Raw genomic sequence first — 18,036 nt, 5'->3', positions numbered from 1 at the left:
GACATCATCACGAAATCTAGGTAGCTTTTGCCGATTTAATAAAATGTATATTTTGTCAACTGCAATTACCTTCGCCTCGATTTTGTTTTCAGTGATTAATTTAAGTTTACAAACAGTATGGTTTAAGCACTTTTCATAAAGTAATGTTGATATATATTCATTTTATTCGTCTAAGCATTTAACATATTTGTCAAACTAAACAGTGTTCCAATTTTTAGCCTATGTTTCAGATTAAGTTCTAATTGTACATGCAGATTTAATGATTAATTTAGTACATACGATTTATTTTCGTTCTTCAATAGGATTCTTAATTATAATTGTCCTCTACGCAGTCAAACACAGATGTAAGTTACATACAGCATTTCAAATAAAAAGTCAAATGAAAAATCGAAAGTGGACAAACATAAAAGATCCGTTTCAGACTTGATAAAAATTTCCTTCTAAACTCATCTGTTAATCTACAGTCAACTTTGATATAGATGAGTAACACAAGAACACAATGTGTTACATTCCATGATAACATTAAATAATAATTTTCAATTATATTAGTTTTTCATAGTGTCACGTACCAAATATAATGTGTCTGTGTATTGTTACTACCTTAATCTGACCTGTAATTGATCATTCATACATTCGTTGTGCAACAGTTAACTGGAAACTGGAAAAATAACTGAGGGAATCAAATTTTTTAATTAGAATTTTTGTTTTATATAAGAAATTGAATCGTTGTCGTGCTAGGTATCGCAACTTTTAAATAGCAGAATTATTACAACAAGCTACTTATAACATCTGAAAAGCCTAAACTGTATACAGTTTAAACGTGTACTGACTTGAACAATTAAATGTCAGAAAGGATTTAATTAAAACAGCATTTATTGTATTGTACATATTGTACTCTTTAAAATAGTATGCATAAATCGTACAATCATTAGATATAAGACAACGAAGTAAAATACGTACTTCGTCATGTGTTCAAATATTTGTTTTACTTCTGATCCGCTGCTTGTCGTCGCAAAAAAAAAATTAGAAATTGAGTCATCCAATGATGAAGTGCCAATAAAATATATATTTTCATTTCAGTATAAATCAGAATAATTTAAAGTAATATACTACATCTGAATGTACACTTACTCAAGTGTTTTATATTGTACATCTACTTAATTCTTGATTGGTAACCCTATTCATTGGTTTATGATCTGCGCAATGTATCATTTATCACATAGAACATGACATAAAACAGTTATCAAAATAAAATTAAATACGTTTCCTAGAATTAAAACAAACCAGCATCGCTGACATTCAGGTAACTAACAACCATAAAAAGGGGTCGGGGAAAGAAATCAAATATTCGTATTGTTTTTATTTTTCGGTCCTCTGCCATAAAGCACAATAAGATGATTTATGTTATGCTACCTCATGCCATGCACAAGCCTTGTCGATAAAATTTGCCAACCTACTTCTCTTTTTGTTTGTCTTCGCAGTATATAGTCATTGTCAAGAAGTTTGAAATATATTTTTTCTTAATTTTGGAAACAGTCAGAACAAATGGTTATGTTCTCCGACCTCAGCCCCTCCAAAATAGCAGAAGAAATTCCAAATATAATTGGACTTGATATGACAATTTTGATGGGTTTTGTATTACTAAGTTTATTCTGCAAATAAATTGCAAAGCATTAGAGTTAGGATAGTGACAGTTAAACTATGTTAAAATACATAAAGAGTGCGCATTACAGGTATAATTGTAATCAAATATCAGCGGTATTCTAGAAGATTTTGTAATTACTAGACATACTATCTATAACCAACACATTTCTGTTAGAGGTGTAGAGTCCATTGAAACTTCGTTTGGTTTTCATTGAAACTGCTTCCAAGTCACTGAAAGCAATGTAGATTAGCAAACCCACGATAAATGACAAATATGGATTACTTGATTAATGGTTATGATATAAATTGTAATTAGTAGATAAGCTCATTTACGCGCCTCGTTGGGCTGTTGATTTAAATTTTATGGGCCAAAATGCCACATTTCTTCAAAGCATAGAAGTAAAATTTAGCCTTTTCACATTTTCTTCACTGTATGTGCCATCGTACGTAAATGTACTGTGGATAATCTTAGGACGAAAACACGTTTTTAACGTACTTTTCATCTGTTGGTACAGTTTTTATAAAATACAAAAAGTAGTCAAGTATTTTTTATTTCAGGACATTTGACTGGCATTGTTATCTCTTTCAGCCTGTACATGAATAAATGAATACGAAGTAAAGTTCTGCATATTTGTTGAGTTATAAGCAATATTTCTAACTCTAAAACAGCTATATAAGCGATTGAAGATACATCTATTTTAATTGCTGCCAATTTTGATAGTGAGTGGGTTTAAACATATTATTCAGGTATCAAATTCAGTCATCTTGGAAGAATAATAAGCGTACTGCAACATATCTATTCTGTTATAATATTACCCATTTATTTGAAATGATACCCCAGAATACTCCTATAATCAGAATTAAGACAGCAATGTGTAGCAAATTGGTATCATAGTAAATTATGTTAGTGAAACGTTTTGGGCGGCGGTCACCACCACAATTTGCATTCAACGCATTGTATTTTGATACTATTTACTACAAAACCTCTGTTGTCAATTTTAACACAAAACGACGCGTCGAGGTAGTTTTGTGCGTTAAATAAAATAGAGAAAAGTGGAAACTTCACAGGTCGCTCAACACGACAAAAACGAAAATGTTGCAGGCTCGGTTTGATTGAGCCTGTTCATGGACGGTAGTGGAAATGCATGCTACCGTCCACGCCCTCTAGCCCCGGGTTGAGCAGAACTCAACATTTACACATGCTAAAAGTATAAAAACCAATTCAGAGGCATCCGCAGATGTATTCAAACGGCGGTGAACATGGAACCTTCAATAAATAAACCAATAGTGATGGCGTAACGTCATTTATCCGGATAACGTAGGACAAAATGTGGATTCGGCGTACGGATATGAAAATAATTTAATGAATTAATGGCAATTATAGGTACATTTATTACAACGGCAACGTTACTCTCTTTCTAAAGTTGAAATATGATATTAAAATATTTGGAACGTTAAATAATTCAAAATAATATTCTAAAACCAGCTTGAAAAGTGCGGATTACTTTAATCATGGGCAAATATCTCAAAAACAAACACATGGACCTATAAATTTTATTTCACCTTCACATAGACCACTGTGAGAAGTTTTGTCAAATCAGACCAGCAAAAATCAAGCCCAAGGCCCTGCCTTTTTCATTCGCTGAAGTTTGAAGAATATTCTGAAGTTATGAGAAATCAGGGTTTAATATAGTTCTACATTGTAGAATATTTTTATCCGAATGTGCAGAACTACCTTAAAAATAGACAATAAGTAACGGTAGATTTCTCGGAAGCACAGAGCACCCAACACACAGTCTCAGAGCCACGCATTTGCAAAGTAGGCCCACAGCAAAATGAAGCTGTAAGTTAAAAAACATATAGATGGGTTGCTTCAGAAACCACACAAGTACATTTTACTTTTAAACAAAATATAGAAAAAGGGGCGTGAGGGGTCAAGGGGAAATTAGAAGAGGGATGAACATTCTAAAGGGAATGCTAAGTTCCGTAATCGCAGTTACGCTACAACGTAAACCACAATAGCGCAGACACTCATGTACAAAAGGCAAATGCACACGCACACCCACTATGCATGAAAGTATTCATGAACACTTTTGGCATTACTGACGGATGTCCAGCTAGATAAACACATATCATGGTAAAATTGCCATAAGAGCAACGCGCCCGAGCTGTTTTACAACAATTTTACAACAAATTTCAAATCGGTCACTTCAATCAATTGTAAAAGAGCTCGGTCGGTAGATAGCAACCGATTGAAAGTTCTTGTAAACGGAAATAAGGTTAAGAATGAAAATAACCATCAAAGTAACACTCGTGTACAAAAGGCACACGCACACGCACATCAGCTATGCATGCACGTATTCTTGAACACTTTTGGCATTACTGACGAATGTCCTGCTAGAAAAACAACTATTATAATAGTAAAATTACCACAAGAGCAACGCACCCGTGCTGTTGGAATATTACAACAAATTCCAAATCGGTCACTTCAATCAATTGCACTTGGGTTAAATTTCATCAAAAGAGCTCGGTCGGTAGATAGCCACCGATTGAAAGTTCTTGTAAAGGGAAGAAAGGTTAAGAATGCAAATAATCATCAAAGTAACAGTTACAAATAAATTATATGAAATTGTTTTTGAAACTGCAAAACAAAACCCATTTACCTACGTGTCATAAATCTGTCCCGGCTAGCAATATTCAAAGCTCGATCGCTTTGCTCTTGTGTCAATTGATGATATATTTTTTTTTAATTTATTTGTTGGATTTAACGTCGCAACGACACATGATAGCTCATATGGCGACTTCCAGCTTTATTATGGAGGAAGACCCCAGGTGCCCCTCCGTGCATTATTTCATCACGAGCGGGCACCTGGGTAGAACCACCGACCTTCCGTAAGCCAGCTGGATGGCTTCCTCACATTAAGAATTCAACGCCCCGAGTGAGGCTCGAACTCACATCGATGAGGGGCAAGTGATTTGAAGTCAGCAACCTTAACCACTCGGCCACGGAGGCCCCCATATTTTTTAAAAGTTAGACCTTTGTCAGTATTGCCAAAAATGTAAACGAACACGTGCATGTTTATGCACATGCCCTGCACGTGTAAAATATGCAATATTCGTCAAAACGCCGTGAGTCGGCCAATTATAAATTGATAATTAGCCTCAGTATCTATTCAAATGTCGATTGTGAAATTTCTTGTGAATAAATGCATTATTAACAAAAGAGTAATACAATGTAAACTGGCCGATTAGGAATTTTGTTAAGTGTACTCGTCCGATAGAACATGATGCGCTGCAGCCCAATGTGAAGTCGTTCAACGCAACATATGTATGTGCAATGTAAAATGAAACGATAGAAATAACCAAGATAGAGTTCTTTAAGCCTATGCTTCAAAGTGATAAATATACTTTTCCTAACTAATGATATGGCAGTAAGAACCCATGTATTATATATGTCAAAGATTTACATATATAACTTTACGTAATGCATTACAATTGCAAGTTTGGCAAATTATTTTTACATCCCTTTATCTATTTTTGTTGGGAAATATACAAACAGAAGTATATCTTTTAGCGCAAAATTGCATCATACAATTGTTTTTGCTGTTCATAATTATATATTAACATCGTCCTATTCTTTTCCATTGAAACTTTGACGTTCATTTCGTATGAACAGCCAAATGAAAAGCGCTGAAGCTACGTCATCGCTGCTTAGTGAAAACCGACCGATGTTTTGACGACGTCCGCATACAGTCAGGGAGAACGTTCGATAGATGACGTCGCAGTTGTTCCGTCTGGTGAACAGAATGGTCGGGAAGCTGATTTTATTGTACAATGCTACAAATTATATGCAGTTCATAATATTATATAGTTTACAAATTGAAAGGAAATATAGTGTAAATATAAGAAATGAAACTATTTTGTTTCGGTGTTCATGCGAAATGAACGACAGAATAGGATCGGCAAATAAACATGAATAGCTAGTGCGTTTCATAGATTTGCCGATCCTATTCTGTCGTTCATTTCGCATGAACACCGAAACAAAGCATTTCATTTCTTACACACACAGTCCTGCACACAACGCAATCAATAAAATGAATTCAGAAATAAATGAATTCGGAAAGAATACAACGTTTTTAAACGTGCTTTTTGGGTCAACTTGTTGAAATGTCAAAATAGCTATTTAATGCATATATAACTCTAGAAATCACATATAAATCAAAAGCAAAAGCACCCTTTTAAATACTCAATGGTAATTCGTTGCTATATTACAAATGTTCATATGATGAGAATGATAAAAAATAAAACTTACTTTTCTAATAGATATGTAAATGTACGTAATTAGTATATTCGGTGATCAAATTAGATCTTAATCAAGTTTATGCTAGAAATTTTCAAGATTAAGGATGCTTGAAGTATACTGGCAGTAGTCCACATATGGTCCAAAGCAATTGCTATCAGAAAGTTTAGATGTTACTTCGAAATTACAAAAAAAAAAGTGCGTTGATATCTTGGATGACCCTTTTTCTGTGCTTGATCTCCTTATGTTATCTCCCCTACATACCTCAAAATTAATGCTGTATTTAGTTTAACCCTACTATAAAGTTAAAATGACAAGCTTATTAGATCTATGACTAATCTTAATCTTACTAAATGGTTAACAGAACACGTTTATGTGTTATAATTTCTAAATTACACTAGGAATGAAGGAAATATCGCGCTTGACATTTTGTTTTCGATTTTTAGCTCTTGTGGCGATGAATAATGCCAGATCGGAATAGAAAGGTAGTCATCTAAGTATCGTGAGTTTACAGTTATTTCAAACTTGGGCAGGCAATGTCAGACATGGAATTTTTACATTCACTTTTTCTTCAAAAGGCTCAAATAATATATACTTGCATAGAGGGAAATATACGCGTCCCTTTTCAGAAGTGCTCTAAAGGTATTAGACTCCTAATATTAAATTGAATGTTTAAAACTGGCATTTGCTTGGTATATTCTTGAAGCTGTCCGTGTTCCGCACTGTGTTGCAATTTTTAAACAACTTTTACTGTGCCATTTTTTATTGATTTCAAAGTGATGGCCACTATCTAAAACGTTTGCAGAGTATTCATTAAACCATCAATTTTGATAAAAGAAACATCAAATTATTGGTGAACAATTATAAAACAAAATATAAAACTTGCCAATATCATTTTTTCTACTGTAACTCAAGTAAACGTTTTTAATGAGACAAAACTCTAACTCCAACATTGAAAAATTAAGGTCCAATCATGCGGGTCTGTTTTGAATTTTGCTCAATTCATTCAAAAATAACCTTGGGGCAGAAGTAAAACCTATCTAAATTTCTTCCACAATAGTGAAGGCAAAAAAGAGAACTTTTACCGCATGTAACTCTGTATTTTTAAAGATGTCTAACTCTACCCCTTCTGTTTCAGAAGTAAATTCACTTTGACAAGCAAGAAATCGCTTATCAAATAAAAAAATTCCACTTTTATACAATAAATCAATAACAAGTCATGAAAGAAGTATCAACTACGGAAAAAATGGTCCCAGTGGGGCTTGAACCTACGCACTCCTGAAAATTGCAGTCAAAGTAGGTTTATTGTAGGAATTAAATACTATTATAAAGGTAGGTACTCTATTGCAGGTCTAATACCTTAAGAAATCATGAGTATTGATAAATTCTGTTGCAAGATCACATATGATATTTTGTGTAAAATTGTATCAAAATAGGACCAGCGGTTGTAGATGAACATGTTTTATTGCTACCACTGTAAACTTTAATTATTTCGAAAGCAGGCCTACAGAACTGCAGTTTAAAATCCTAATTTAACTTTAAGGCAATGGTAACCGACCCCTTATGGACATGCATTTATTTTATTATCATTCAAAGTCATTTGAAGACTTTAGGTTAAATTAGTCCAGCGGTTAAGGAGGAGATGCCGGTTCAAAATATTTAATGTTAAGCTCCAGCGGCCCCTTCGAGCAGTGGAATAGAACTCTTTTCAGGGAACCATTAAACATTCGTGCCAAGTGTAATCAGATTCTATCAAATGATTTCAGACGAGATTGTTTCGTCCTAAGCACATTTAAAACTCGCTCTTAACAGGTAATCAACTAAATTCAGACCTATATTTTATACTTACAGTATATTTCTACAATTACTTTTGTACCGTCGATACAAATCGGTCGTTTCTGTAGAACAATTTTGACAGCTAAAAGACAAAAACGAAAGACGTTGCTAATACATTATAAAATAAATACGCTCCAAGCTTTGAATTTATAGTACGGTAGAGTATAAAGGTGAACTTTTTACATAACTCATGAGTCTGTATGAACTGACACCTTTGAACGTCACAAAGAAATTCTGGTTGTTCAATAAAAAAAATCCTAAACTTAATATGATGTTAGGTATAAGGTTACACTTCCTTGCTATGATAGCTTTTATAGCGGAATGGTAAAGTCCTCCCATATTTATTATGAGTGTCTCAAAATGAGATTCAAATGAATCAACTCAAGTGATCTTGTTTGTCTTGAATTAAAAGCTGACAAATAAAACTAATCGGGAATGATAAATACACAAATTTTATATATAATAAGAACTATGACAGTATTTACTTAATATGTTCTGTTCCTCATTTTGTATTCTTTTTATGAGATATAACGTTACCCACCATTTGGGTCCGCAAATTCAATAATTGCGGATTTATTGCGTTCGTCTATTTCGACACATTTCACTTTTCCGCCACCCTGTCTTTTCTCATTCTCAAAAAACATTAGAAGGAACTCTTTCGACATCTTTTTGTCTAGTCCAGCCACTTTAATTTTTGCAGAGGCAAATGATGTATTATCCCAAGAGTCTTCTGCTGTTTAATAATAAACACACGTTATTTGCTTGTATTGTAAAAAGGGATGACACAATTAAAAATACAAGAGGGACATATTGAGGCTTGACTGCTCACCTGAGTTTCGTAGCTCAAACAGGAACAATTCTGGTAGAGAGTTTTTCGAGACAAAGCAAGAGCTGTTTGTAAGACACTTGTGCCTCCAAACTTACACTTATCCGTTTTCAGTTCCAATTTATCTATTACCTTGCCCAGCTAAACACTGTCAATTTCATCTAACGACCACATGTAATAAACTTATGAAGTTTTACGACTGTAGGTCAATGTTTTCTTTACCTATTAAATGGAAAAGTGGACACCGTTTCCTTGCATACCAGACGGGGATTTCTGGTTATTTCACCGGTGCTGGAAAACTCCATCTTACAACCCGGGATGTAAAATGACTCTCATGCTGTAAATGACGTATAACGAACTACATTTGTACAGAAGATATGTGCAGTAATGATAATGTTTTACGTAAAACGGTATAACAATTAAATATATTGATAGGTCCTCTTTGTTCCTTATAACATATTTCTCGATTCAAAAATCCTTATTTTACGTAAATAACATAACATTTCATTGCAGCATTTGATGATAAAAAACGGAACTATTACGTTGTTTACGTCTCTGTAACGTCATGACGTACTACCTGTTTAAGGACGTAAAATTCCCGCGCTTTGTTAATACGCTACCATAAGAAAAAAGTGCTATAAGAAAATCATTTGTTTGAATTTATTTTTTACTCTCATTTATGGAATATGATATGCAAGAAAAAGATTCTGTCACTGGATGTAGGTGCAGATGGGACAATCCGGCTCTCGGGTAACTGTTTACGCGGTAACTCGGCAGGAGCCTCGTAACCGCCTAAACTGTTACCCTAAAGACCGGAAACTTCCATCTGCACCTACAACCAGTGGAAGAACCTTATATTACTCTTATCATAACTGTGACCATGACCTTTGATTTTTTGTAACAAAATAGATAGCAGTTAACTAGGCCACAGAAGGCATGCTGAATTTCTATTTTAAGCTCTGGTGGCCTTTTCCTTTTCGGGTGTTTTGTCAAATCTGACAGAATATTAAGAGTCTTGTAAAGAGTATCCCAAATAACATTTTAAAAAGAAATTTTAGAAGTAAGAATACGTTGTTTGAAGAAATTTCAACATTTGTCCTTTCGACAAATCAGAATAATTTGAGCAGACACGGTATGGGTCATCTAAGAATATTTTCTTTTAACTTTTATCAGTACCGACAAGGAGATTTTGCCATTTTGCACAACATACATGTAAGGGTTTTGTTGTTATTGTTGAATACAATTAAGTTGAGCATTCTTGGTAGAGTGTGAACAACCCTTGATAATTTCTTTGGAAGTTCCCTCCATAAACATATCGATTTTCTTGCGGATGTGTTTAAGGTCATTCGGGAAAATGTTAACAATTTTGGTAGACGGTCACAAAAACGTATCTATAATACATAGACAATTCTTAAATCCCAATGGGACTGGGCTGTTTTGTATGTATTCTAGTATTCTTTAGGCTTCAAGTGATGTATGTTTTTTTATGCGATTTTGCGTGCAGGTGGTTCTTAAGGTTTGCTGCTTATATAAATTAGCATGTGCAATTTGAAAATCTTTGTACAGGGTCACCAAAACCTTCCCAGAATACAGAAACAGGGAACGTTAATGATAGAGAGTTCTTAAGTTCCATCGTGTGTATTTTGGAGTTTATTCAGTATCTAGTGGACAGTATATAGTAGACTTCCGATTAAGCCAGTGCTAGGGAGGTGAGGGGTGTTTTTTATTCCATTTCCTCTCGTGGACAGGCTCAATCACAGTGGGTTTTCAATAATTTACTGCTTTCATTGTTTCCGAAGGTTCTTCTTTTCTTCTTATAAATTTTATTACACCCTATGTCTCTTGTTGCCACTGCGTGTGTGTTATTCACGTTGAGGTTAAGTGTTATGTGCGCGCAATCAACAAGCTTAACATCCCCATACCACCCTACCCCTTCCAGTAGTGCTTTTGTTGGTACCCATTCCAAGACTATGTACCACTGCTATTCTTTATTTCTTCGTGTTGATCTGTTTGTGGTTTGTAGAGGCTGTGTTTTAGAACGTGGCTTAACCTGTTGAAGGTTCATTCTTTATTTAACTACAACCCCTGGTGGCCAAGTACTTTGGCAAATCTACCATCAAAGACACATTGCTGTAAAATTCTGTAAAATAATCTCAAAATCAGACAAATTCTTTATGATCAATGTAGTTCCGTGACTTTTATATTTTAGCTCATGTGGCATCAATTTACATCCTTAGGGAACCATTTAAAAATTCTTTCAAGGGAAGCACTTAAGAATTTGGCTGCCAGGAATGGTTTAGCATTTTCTTTCAAGTAAAAATGTAAACGCATGACAGATGAACAAATGAAGGAAATAATACGAACGTTGCGTAGCCACAATAGCTAACACCGAACATTGCGTTCTGACTGGCTAATAAGTAGTAATAAACAACTAAAATGTGACCTTACGCATATAAAGGTAGACTGTAACAAGGTACATACTTACCATTTCTTTCCAACTTACCAAATAAAGAAAGTTTTACTTCGGTTTCTTGCAAAACAATAGGCTTTTTGCGCATAACTTTTTCCACAGCTGAAATAAAATAAAATGTTTTCTCAAGTACTTTATACGATTTTGACAACTTCTTTCTGCTTGTATTCAAGTATTTTGTTGTAGTAATATTTGTATTGCTCATTCCAGTTTAATGAAATGTGACGGAATTATGTGTTGAATAACTGTCCACGTATTCATGCTCCATTGGATGTGAGGTATAGGAAGATTTGAGCCTTTTCATATCGATATATATTTATCTTAACATGGTTAGGCACATTTTAGCCATGTAGTGAATTGGTTAGAAACATTAACATTTTTTTTATGTTCAGTGACGCTTAATGCATGTAAGATTTTCACTGGAAGTTCTTTTGGTTTTCTACTGTGGTTGCCCAGCAAAGATTTTGACATTGTTACATCTAAAGGTTGCAATTAAACCGGTCACTACATGTATTATAAATAACAAAGTGTATTGTGAAAAGTAATAATTCAAATACTTTAAAAATTTTAATCAGCAGTAAAGTGCAATTCTAGTATAGTGCAAGAATAGTCCAATACCTGTTCTGGTCAAATTTGAATCCAATCATTAATAATATCAAATTTCTCACAAAATCAAAGCTGATCTTAGTTTATCCAGATAATATTAATCCACTCTTTAAAATCTAATATATGTTTTTAAAACCCACAATCTTAGAGTAAATCTATCAAATGCTAAATGTAAAAACTGGTAATATTCAGTAATCAAGCAATGCAGGAGAGTTAATCAATAAGATCTTAATAAGGTCAGACAGCTTCCTATCCAAAGCACCATGGAAGGTTCAAGCACTTTCATGTATCAGCAAGAATAAAAAAGAAGATGCTAGAAAAAATTAGATTAAGCCATATTTTAAGATGATGTCAACACCCTGTTGATGGAACCTTTTACCAAACCATAGAACATATTGGTAAATAACTTATTGATATACATGATGTCTCAGAACTAAGACAGGTTTTACAGTAAACATTGAGTCATTGTCACAAACTAACACACGGGCCTCAACGTATCTGTAGTATAAATATAGGTACTGCATCATCTTTTTTTTTATAAATGTCTGAGTTATTGAGTTATTGAGGTAAATGTCAGATTTTATGCATAAAAAAACCTCTCATGATTTTCTGTATTTGATGTCTTAAATTTTCATTAAATTTTATTAAATTCGGTTCAGTAATAAAGAAGTTTTATATTTTTAAACTTCAGTAAATTACGTGTTTATCCCCGAAACCACTATAACGAGCCAATTGTCCATTTTACTATCACGCCGATACAGTCAGATCTCACGGCTATGTTGTGATTCCCAAGCAAGATCCAATATTTGGCGGGACTTAGCCATACAAATTGACCAGATATGCTTAGCGCATACCACATTACAGTCTAATGACACCATCTTCTATTCTTGGTAGAAATTATTATTTTTTTGCTCGATCAAAGTAAGAAGTTTATTCGTTAGATTAATGTTTGATTTTTGATTTATGATTTTATTTAATAAATTTTTGTTTATTCTACAGAATTATGTAAATTGTTTACTTTTCGGCAAGATCATTAGCTAGTTTCGATATATCAGGCTGATTTATTAATTTTTTCTGACTTTTGTTTATAATTTATTTCGAAAGAGGAATCTAAGATGTTTCATCGTATAAATTGTTAAATTTATATTGAAGTTGTGTAAAATGATAATGAGCAAGTAATTTTCTCTCATAAACCGTATTTGTCAATCTTTCCATTCTAAAGTATAGAACGCCGGTACTGCATTGTATTGTAATGTATAAATGTATGGTTTGACAAGAATAGTACCGTGTATTTGATATTTAATTATAATTTAATGTGTGCCAGTATATTGCATATCTATAAAAAATGTCCGCTTTGTTTCATGGTAGTCGATGCTACAGATATATCGTTCATAACAGCGATTGTGTTACGTTCAATTTGCACTGAACCGTCAGTGAAACACCCGTGATTTGCTTTACTCGCCTGGATGTGATTTCTTAGCGCTGAGACTCTACGTCCCATGGTTGTGAGTTAAACTGCTGACCTCTGTAATCGACTGAGATAGCTCAGGGATACAAACACCTTGATATGGGGAGCCAGAGTGGGGTCAACGTCTTCGCATGTAACGGTACAGTACCTTGAAAAGTGTTCTTCATTCATCGTGCTACTCTAAGTTTAAAGTAAAATATCTGTATAACTGTCACGATGACATTCTATAAGTAATAAGATAATTGAACATCTTTTCTATAAACCATCAGCTATTGAGCTTAGCTTGTTCTTTTCTTCTACTTATTTTTTTCTTAGTTATTCATTGTAAATATTCAATTCGTTTTTGTAAATAAACATGTAAATAGTGTTAAATTGTTCGTATAGTTTCAGTTCCCTTTTCGACCATCCTGTCACAGTCATCAATATAAAAGAAATAATAATAAAATGAAGCATAATGGGGAAGACATGCACTTAACACCACCCCGCCTGAAAGAAAATAAAGTTTAATTACATAAAACTTAGTTCAATTTTACAACATAATATAAATGAAGCACGTACAATATATGAAAAATAAATTAAATACTTCTGAATCAATATATCATATTAAAGTGGAATCATGGGCATTTTTTAAGTAAAAATCTAGCTGAAATAAACATGTGTGTGAAAAGGATGACAGGAATTATAACTTTTAACCCAATATACCAAAGTCTCACTTTTACTGGTACGAAATAATAAGTTTCAGTCTATGATTTTTTTTACTTTTACTAGGACAGTTTTCTTAAGATAAGGCAAACTGCACGCAGGAGTCCTTTCTTTCCAGATAACTCTAATTATAGTTAAGGCAGATCACTGGGTAGAAGATTTATAAAATATCTAGTTTTCATTAGTCCGATTTCTTTATTTCTAAAGAATCAACTACAAATACTTCTGCGGCATTATCATTAATTAAACACATTTAAACGCAAGCAACCGAAAATTGTTTTTATAAAACATTCACCAAAAACATATCATGTGCAGTAAGATAATAATTCCACTTTACAATTATGAAATAGATACCAAATATCATAATTTCCTTAAGGAATAACACGAAAAGAAGAGCAAGTCTATTACAATTTTCAAAGTTTTGTATCAATAGTTATATATTTGATAGAAATTCAAAACAAATTTACATTGTAAGTTTGGAACATCATTGCTACCTCCCTTTTTGCAACCGAAATCAATTGAAAAGAAAAAAAACAACATTTCCAATTAACTCCCTGTTTGAAAACCTGCGTAAATGTTCAGATTGTTACTATATCCGAACAAAAACTATTACAAAATCTCAGTGTTAGTAGGTAGTGTTCTTAGTACCAGGTTGACTCCCCCGAATATTTGTCCTTGTGCATAGGTAAAATATGATAACAGATAAGATTCTATGACCCTAAATGCATTTGCGTACCCATTAAGGTATTAATTACAAAATTAGGCGTATTCATTTATTTAATAAATAATTTAGGCCTTCAAGAAATTTGTCCTCTAAATTATTACAGTTCAGAGTTCAGATGAGCATAAATTATACCACGAGGTAGTTTAATGTCAAAGCATCCGAACGATGAACCGTGGTAAATTAGAAAACAAGCCACAAGTTTGCCTTGATTATTTTTCTTTCTATATGGTCATTGAAATAATTTGACTAATGTATCTGAGTAGTAATGAACAGAATTTCTTGCATTAATATGACGTCACATTTGACGTCATTACGTTCTCTTACTTGTCCGCGCGTAAACCGTTGTTTATCGCAGAATATATTCAGCTTCAACTTCTTCTATGAATATAAATCAGAGATATCTGCAGATATATTTATACAACAGTGCACAGCTATACCAACTAGACTTTATAGAGTGGATTTGTGGTTGTTGAGCCTGCGTATTACCGACATTGCCAAAAGACGGAAATCTAAATAAGGTACTACACTAAAAAAAATCCTAATCGGTTAGTTTATTTTTTATTACTATTTTGTTAATAATGCATGTATTCACAAGAAATTTCACATACCGACATTTGAATAGGTACTGCAGCTATTATTGATGTATTTTCGGCCGACTCACGGCCAGCGTGACCGCATTCGGTGTTTGACCAATATTGCATAGTTTGCACGTGCAGGTAATGTGCACCAATATGCTCGTATTCATAAACACTTTTGGCATTACTGACGTATGTCCTGCTGTTAAACACATATCATAGTGAAATTGACAAAAGGCCAATGCGACCGAGCTGTTGGAATTTTACAACAAATTCCAAATCGGTCACTTCAGTCAATTGTATTTGTGTTTAATTTTGCCAAAAGAGCTCAGTCGGTAGATAGTCACCGATTGAAGGTTCTTGAAACGGAAATAAGGTAAAAAATGTAAATAACCACCAAAGTTACAGCTAGAAATAAATTTTATCATTTTTTGGTTAAATTGCAAAAATCATGTCCTAAATCTGTCCCGGCTAGCAACATTCCGACAGCTCGATCGCGTTGCTCTTGTGTCAATTTCACCATGATATGTGTTTTTATAGTTGGACTTTCGTCAGTAATGCCAAAAGTGTAAACGAACACGTGCATGTTGGTACACATGCCCTGTACGTGCAAAATATGCAATATTGGTCAAAACGCCCAATACGGTCACTTTGGCCGTGAGTCGGCCAATAATAAATTAATAATTAGCTGCAGTACATATTTAAATGTCGGTATGCGAATGCATCCAATATTAACAAAAAGGTAATACAATATAAACTGATCGATGCAGTACATATTTAAATGTCGGTATGTGAATACATGCAATATTAAAACATAGTAATACAATATAAACTGACCGATTAGGAATTTTGTTAAGTGTATATCCAAGGAGTAGAGACCGTACCATAGCTCTTCGTATACTTTGATTTTTCAAACTAAAATGATTTTTACAAGTGCACCGGTTACGATAAAAATGTAAACAACGGACTCTGTCTATGAAACTTTGAAATGAATGAATGACAGTCGATCTTAGTCATAATACTGATTGACAGTGAATGCTAATGACTCCATGTGTTGCAGAAAAGTATTTAGTTTGTAACTGTAATTTCCCATCAATTGAAATCCTCTCAAAACTGGTAAAATAATTACTTATATTTGGACAAAACTCACCGTCTTTGCCGTTCGACAGCTGCAAAAAGGGCAAATATAAAAGATTCAGTGTAAGTAATATTTCACTGGTACTACCAGTTAGTAAGTTCATACTCTGAACAACACGTCAGAGAAATTTGGGCAGATTTGACCGATTATGACGTTGGCAGCATTAGATTATATTTTTTCTTTACACAAAAATTGCCGTTAGGTAACAAAGCGAATACGCCGATAATCCGGAGTTCACCGATTATTGTTCCAGTTCACGCTATGTAATCCAGCAATTAAACTGCATAGCTATTAGCTACTGCTGTTATAGGGAAGTGGTAGAGTGTCTGCCTTAGGTGTGAGAAGTCCTGGGTTCGAGTCCCAGTTAGAGCGTAACTATTTAGATTCTGCTAAAGCATAGTTTTGCTGTTAATAGACTGTCTCAGATGTTCTAAATTTTTAGCACACAGTATCATGGATCAGTATTTAGCAATACAGATCTAAGTTGAATGTTAAATCAAATGCACCCAATTAGAAAATATTGACTATATTATGTCCCTTTGATGTTTATGCTCTCCATGTTCAAGAAGAGTTACATTTCCTTGATCACAAAATTTTCGTTAACATGAAAATATTAAATGCTCATAACTCCGCACTTCTGGTTAAAATATTGTCTATATTTCTGTTTTTGAGAAATATATGGACATTTGTCTTCATTTCAAAGCTTTTTAACTTCAAACCTATGATTTGAAAAACTTAGGTACTATCTCTACAAGGAGTGATTAAATAATATCCAAGCTTCTAAAGCGGGAGTACTGGAACCTCTCAAGCCAAAATGTTTAAGCTGAAAAAAATCCAGACAGAAAAAAATGGCGTGCTGATCGATCTGAAGAGACTGAAATATAAAAGCTCTGATTGAAAGTACTAACAATGTCATACTTACATTCAGCTTCCTGAAACTCCACAAGCGCACTTTGATTTTCCTCGTTGATCTCAACATGTTTTACAGGACCACCTCCTTGCCTGTTTTCATTTTCGAAAAACATCGTAAGGAAGTCCACAGACACGTTCTTTGGTAAACCGGACACTACAACCTTCGATGATGTATGGGTTTTTCGGTCTGTAAAACAACAAAAAAGAATATTACGAGTTTAATCATGTTAATGAGTCCTATTTGTGATATTTTGTATTTTCAATTTGTAATTAAGGCTAACACAACATCAATGCAAAATGAAAAGATTTAGCACATATAAGAAACGTTTAACAGTTCGTTATCTGACCAAAAACCTTAAAACGTCATAGTATAGCAGGGCTTATGACTTGAGAACCATTTGACCTAGAACCCTGACACTTCTTAGGGTGATAAGACTTACAGAGTAAAAGACCCCTATTGTTTTTGGGGTGACTCCATCGAAGGTCAAGGTCACAGGGGATCTTTGTCCAACACACTTCATTTTCGATCAATAACTGGAGAAACATTTGACATACAGGGCTTACAGGGAAAATGACCACTATTATTTTTGTAGTTACTAAATCAAAGTTCAAGTTCACAGGGGCCTGAAAATGGAAAAACCGTTTCAGATCAATAACTTCATAACCTCTTGACCCAGAATGTTGAAAATTCATAGAATGATAAACATGCAGAGTAACCGTTGTTGCTTTTGGTCACTTGATAAAAAAGTCAAGGTCACAGGGGCCAGAACATGGAAAAGGGTTCCCGTTCAATAATTTAAAAACCATTTGACCCAGAACCTTCAAACCTTCATAG

The 18,036-nt window shown here is 33.8% G+C and overlaps 1 protein-coding gene across 1 annotated transcript in view; it reads right to left on the bottom strand.

The window, feature by feature from the left end:
• LOC123531443 (interferon-induced very large GTPase 1-like) overlaps positions 1–17,388 on the bottom strand; it is a gene marked incomplete at its 5' end in the record, with an annotated part of 58,098 nt that extends 40,710 nt beyond the window's left edge. Inside the window, 4 exons of the mRNA XM_053534100.1 lie at positions 7,794–7,862; positions 8,322–8,513; positions 11,110–11,178; positions 17,212–17,388. Of these exons, the coding sequence (XP_053390075.1) occupies positions 7,794–7,862; positions 8,322–8,513; positions 11,110–11,178; positions 17,212–17,388 (507 nt within the window). The remainder of the gene's footprint in view (positions 1–7,793; positions 7,863–8,321; positions 8,514–11,109; positions 11,179–17,211) is intronic.
• Between the last annotated feature and the right edge of the window lie 648 nt (positions 17,389–18,036).

This window comes from Mercenaria mercenaria, unplaced genomic scaffold, assembly GCF_021730395.1.
Source record: "Mercenaria mercenaria strain notata unplaced genomic scaffold, MADL_Memer_1 contig_3369, whole genome shotgun sequence".
NCBI lineage: Eukaryota > Metazoa > Mollusca > Bivalvia > Venerida > Veneridae > Mercenaria > Mercenaria mercenaria.
Note: the sequence above shows the minus strand (reverse complement) of the source record. Positions and strands in the feature narration are given on the sequence as shown.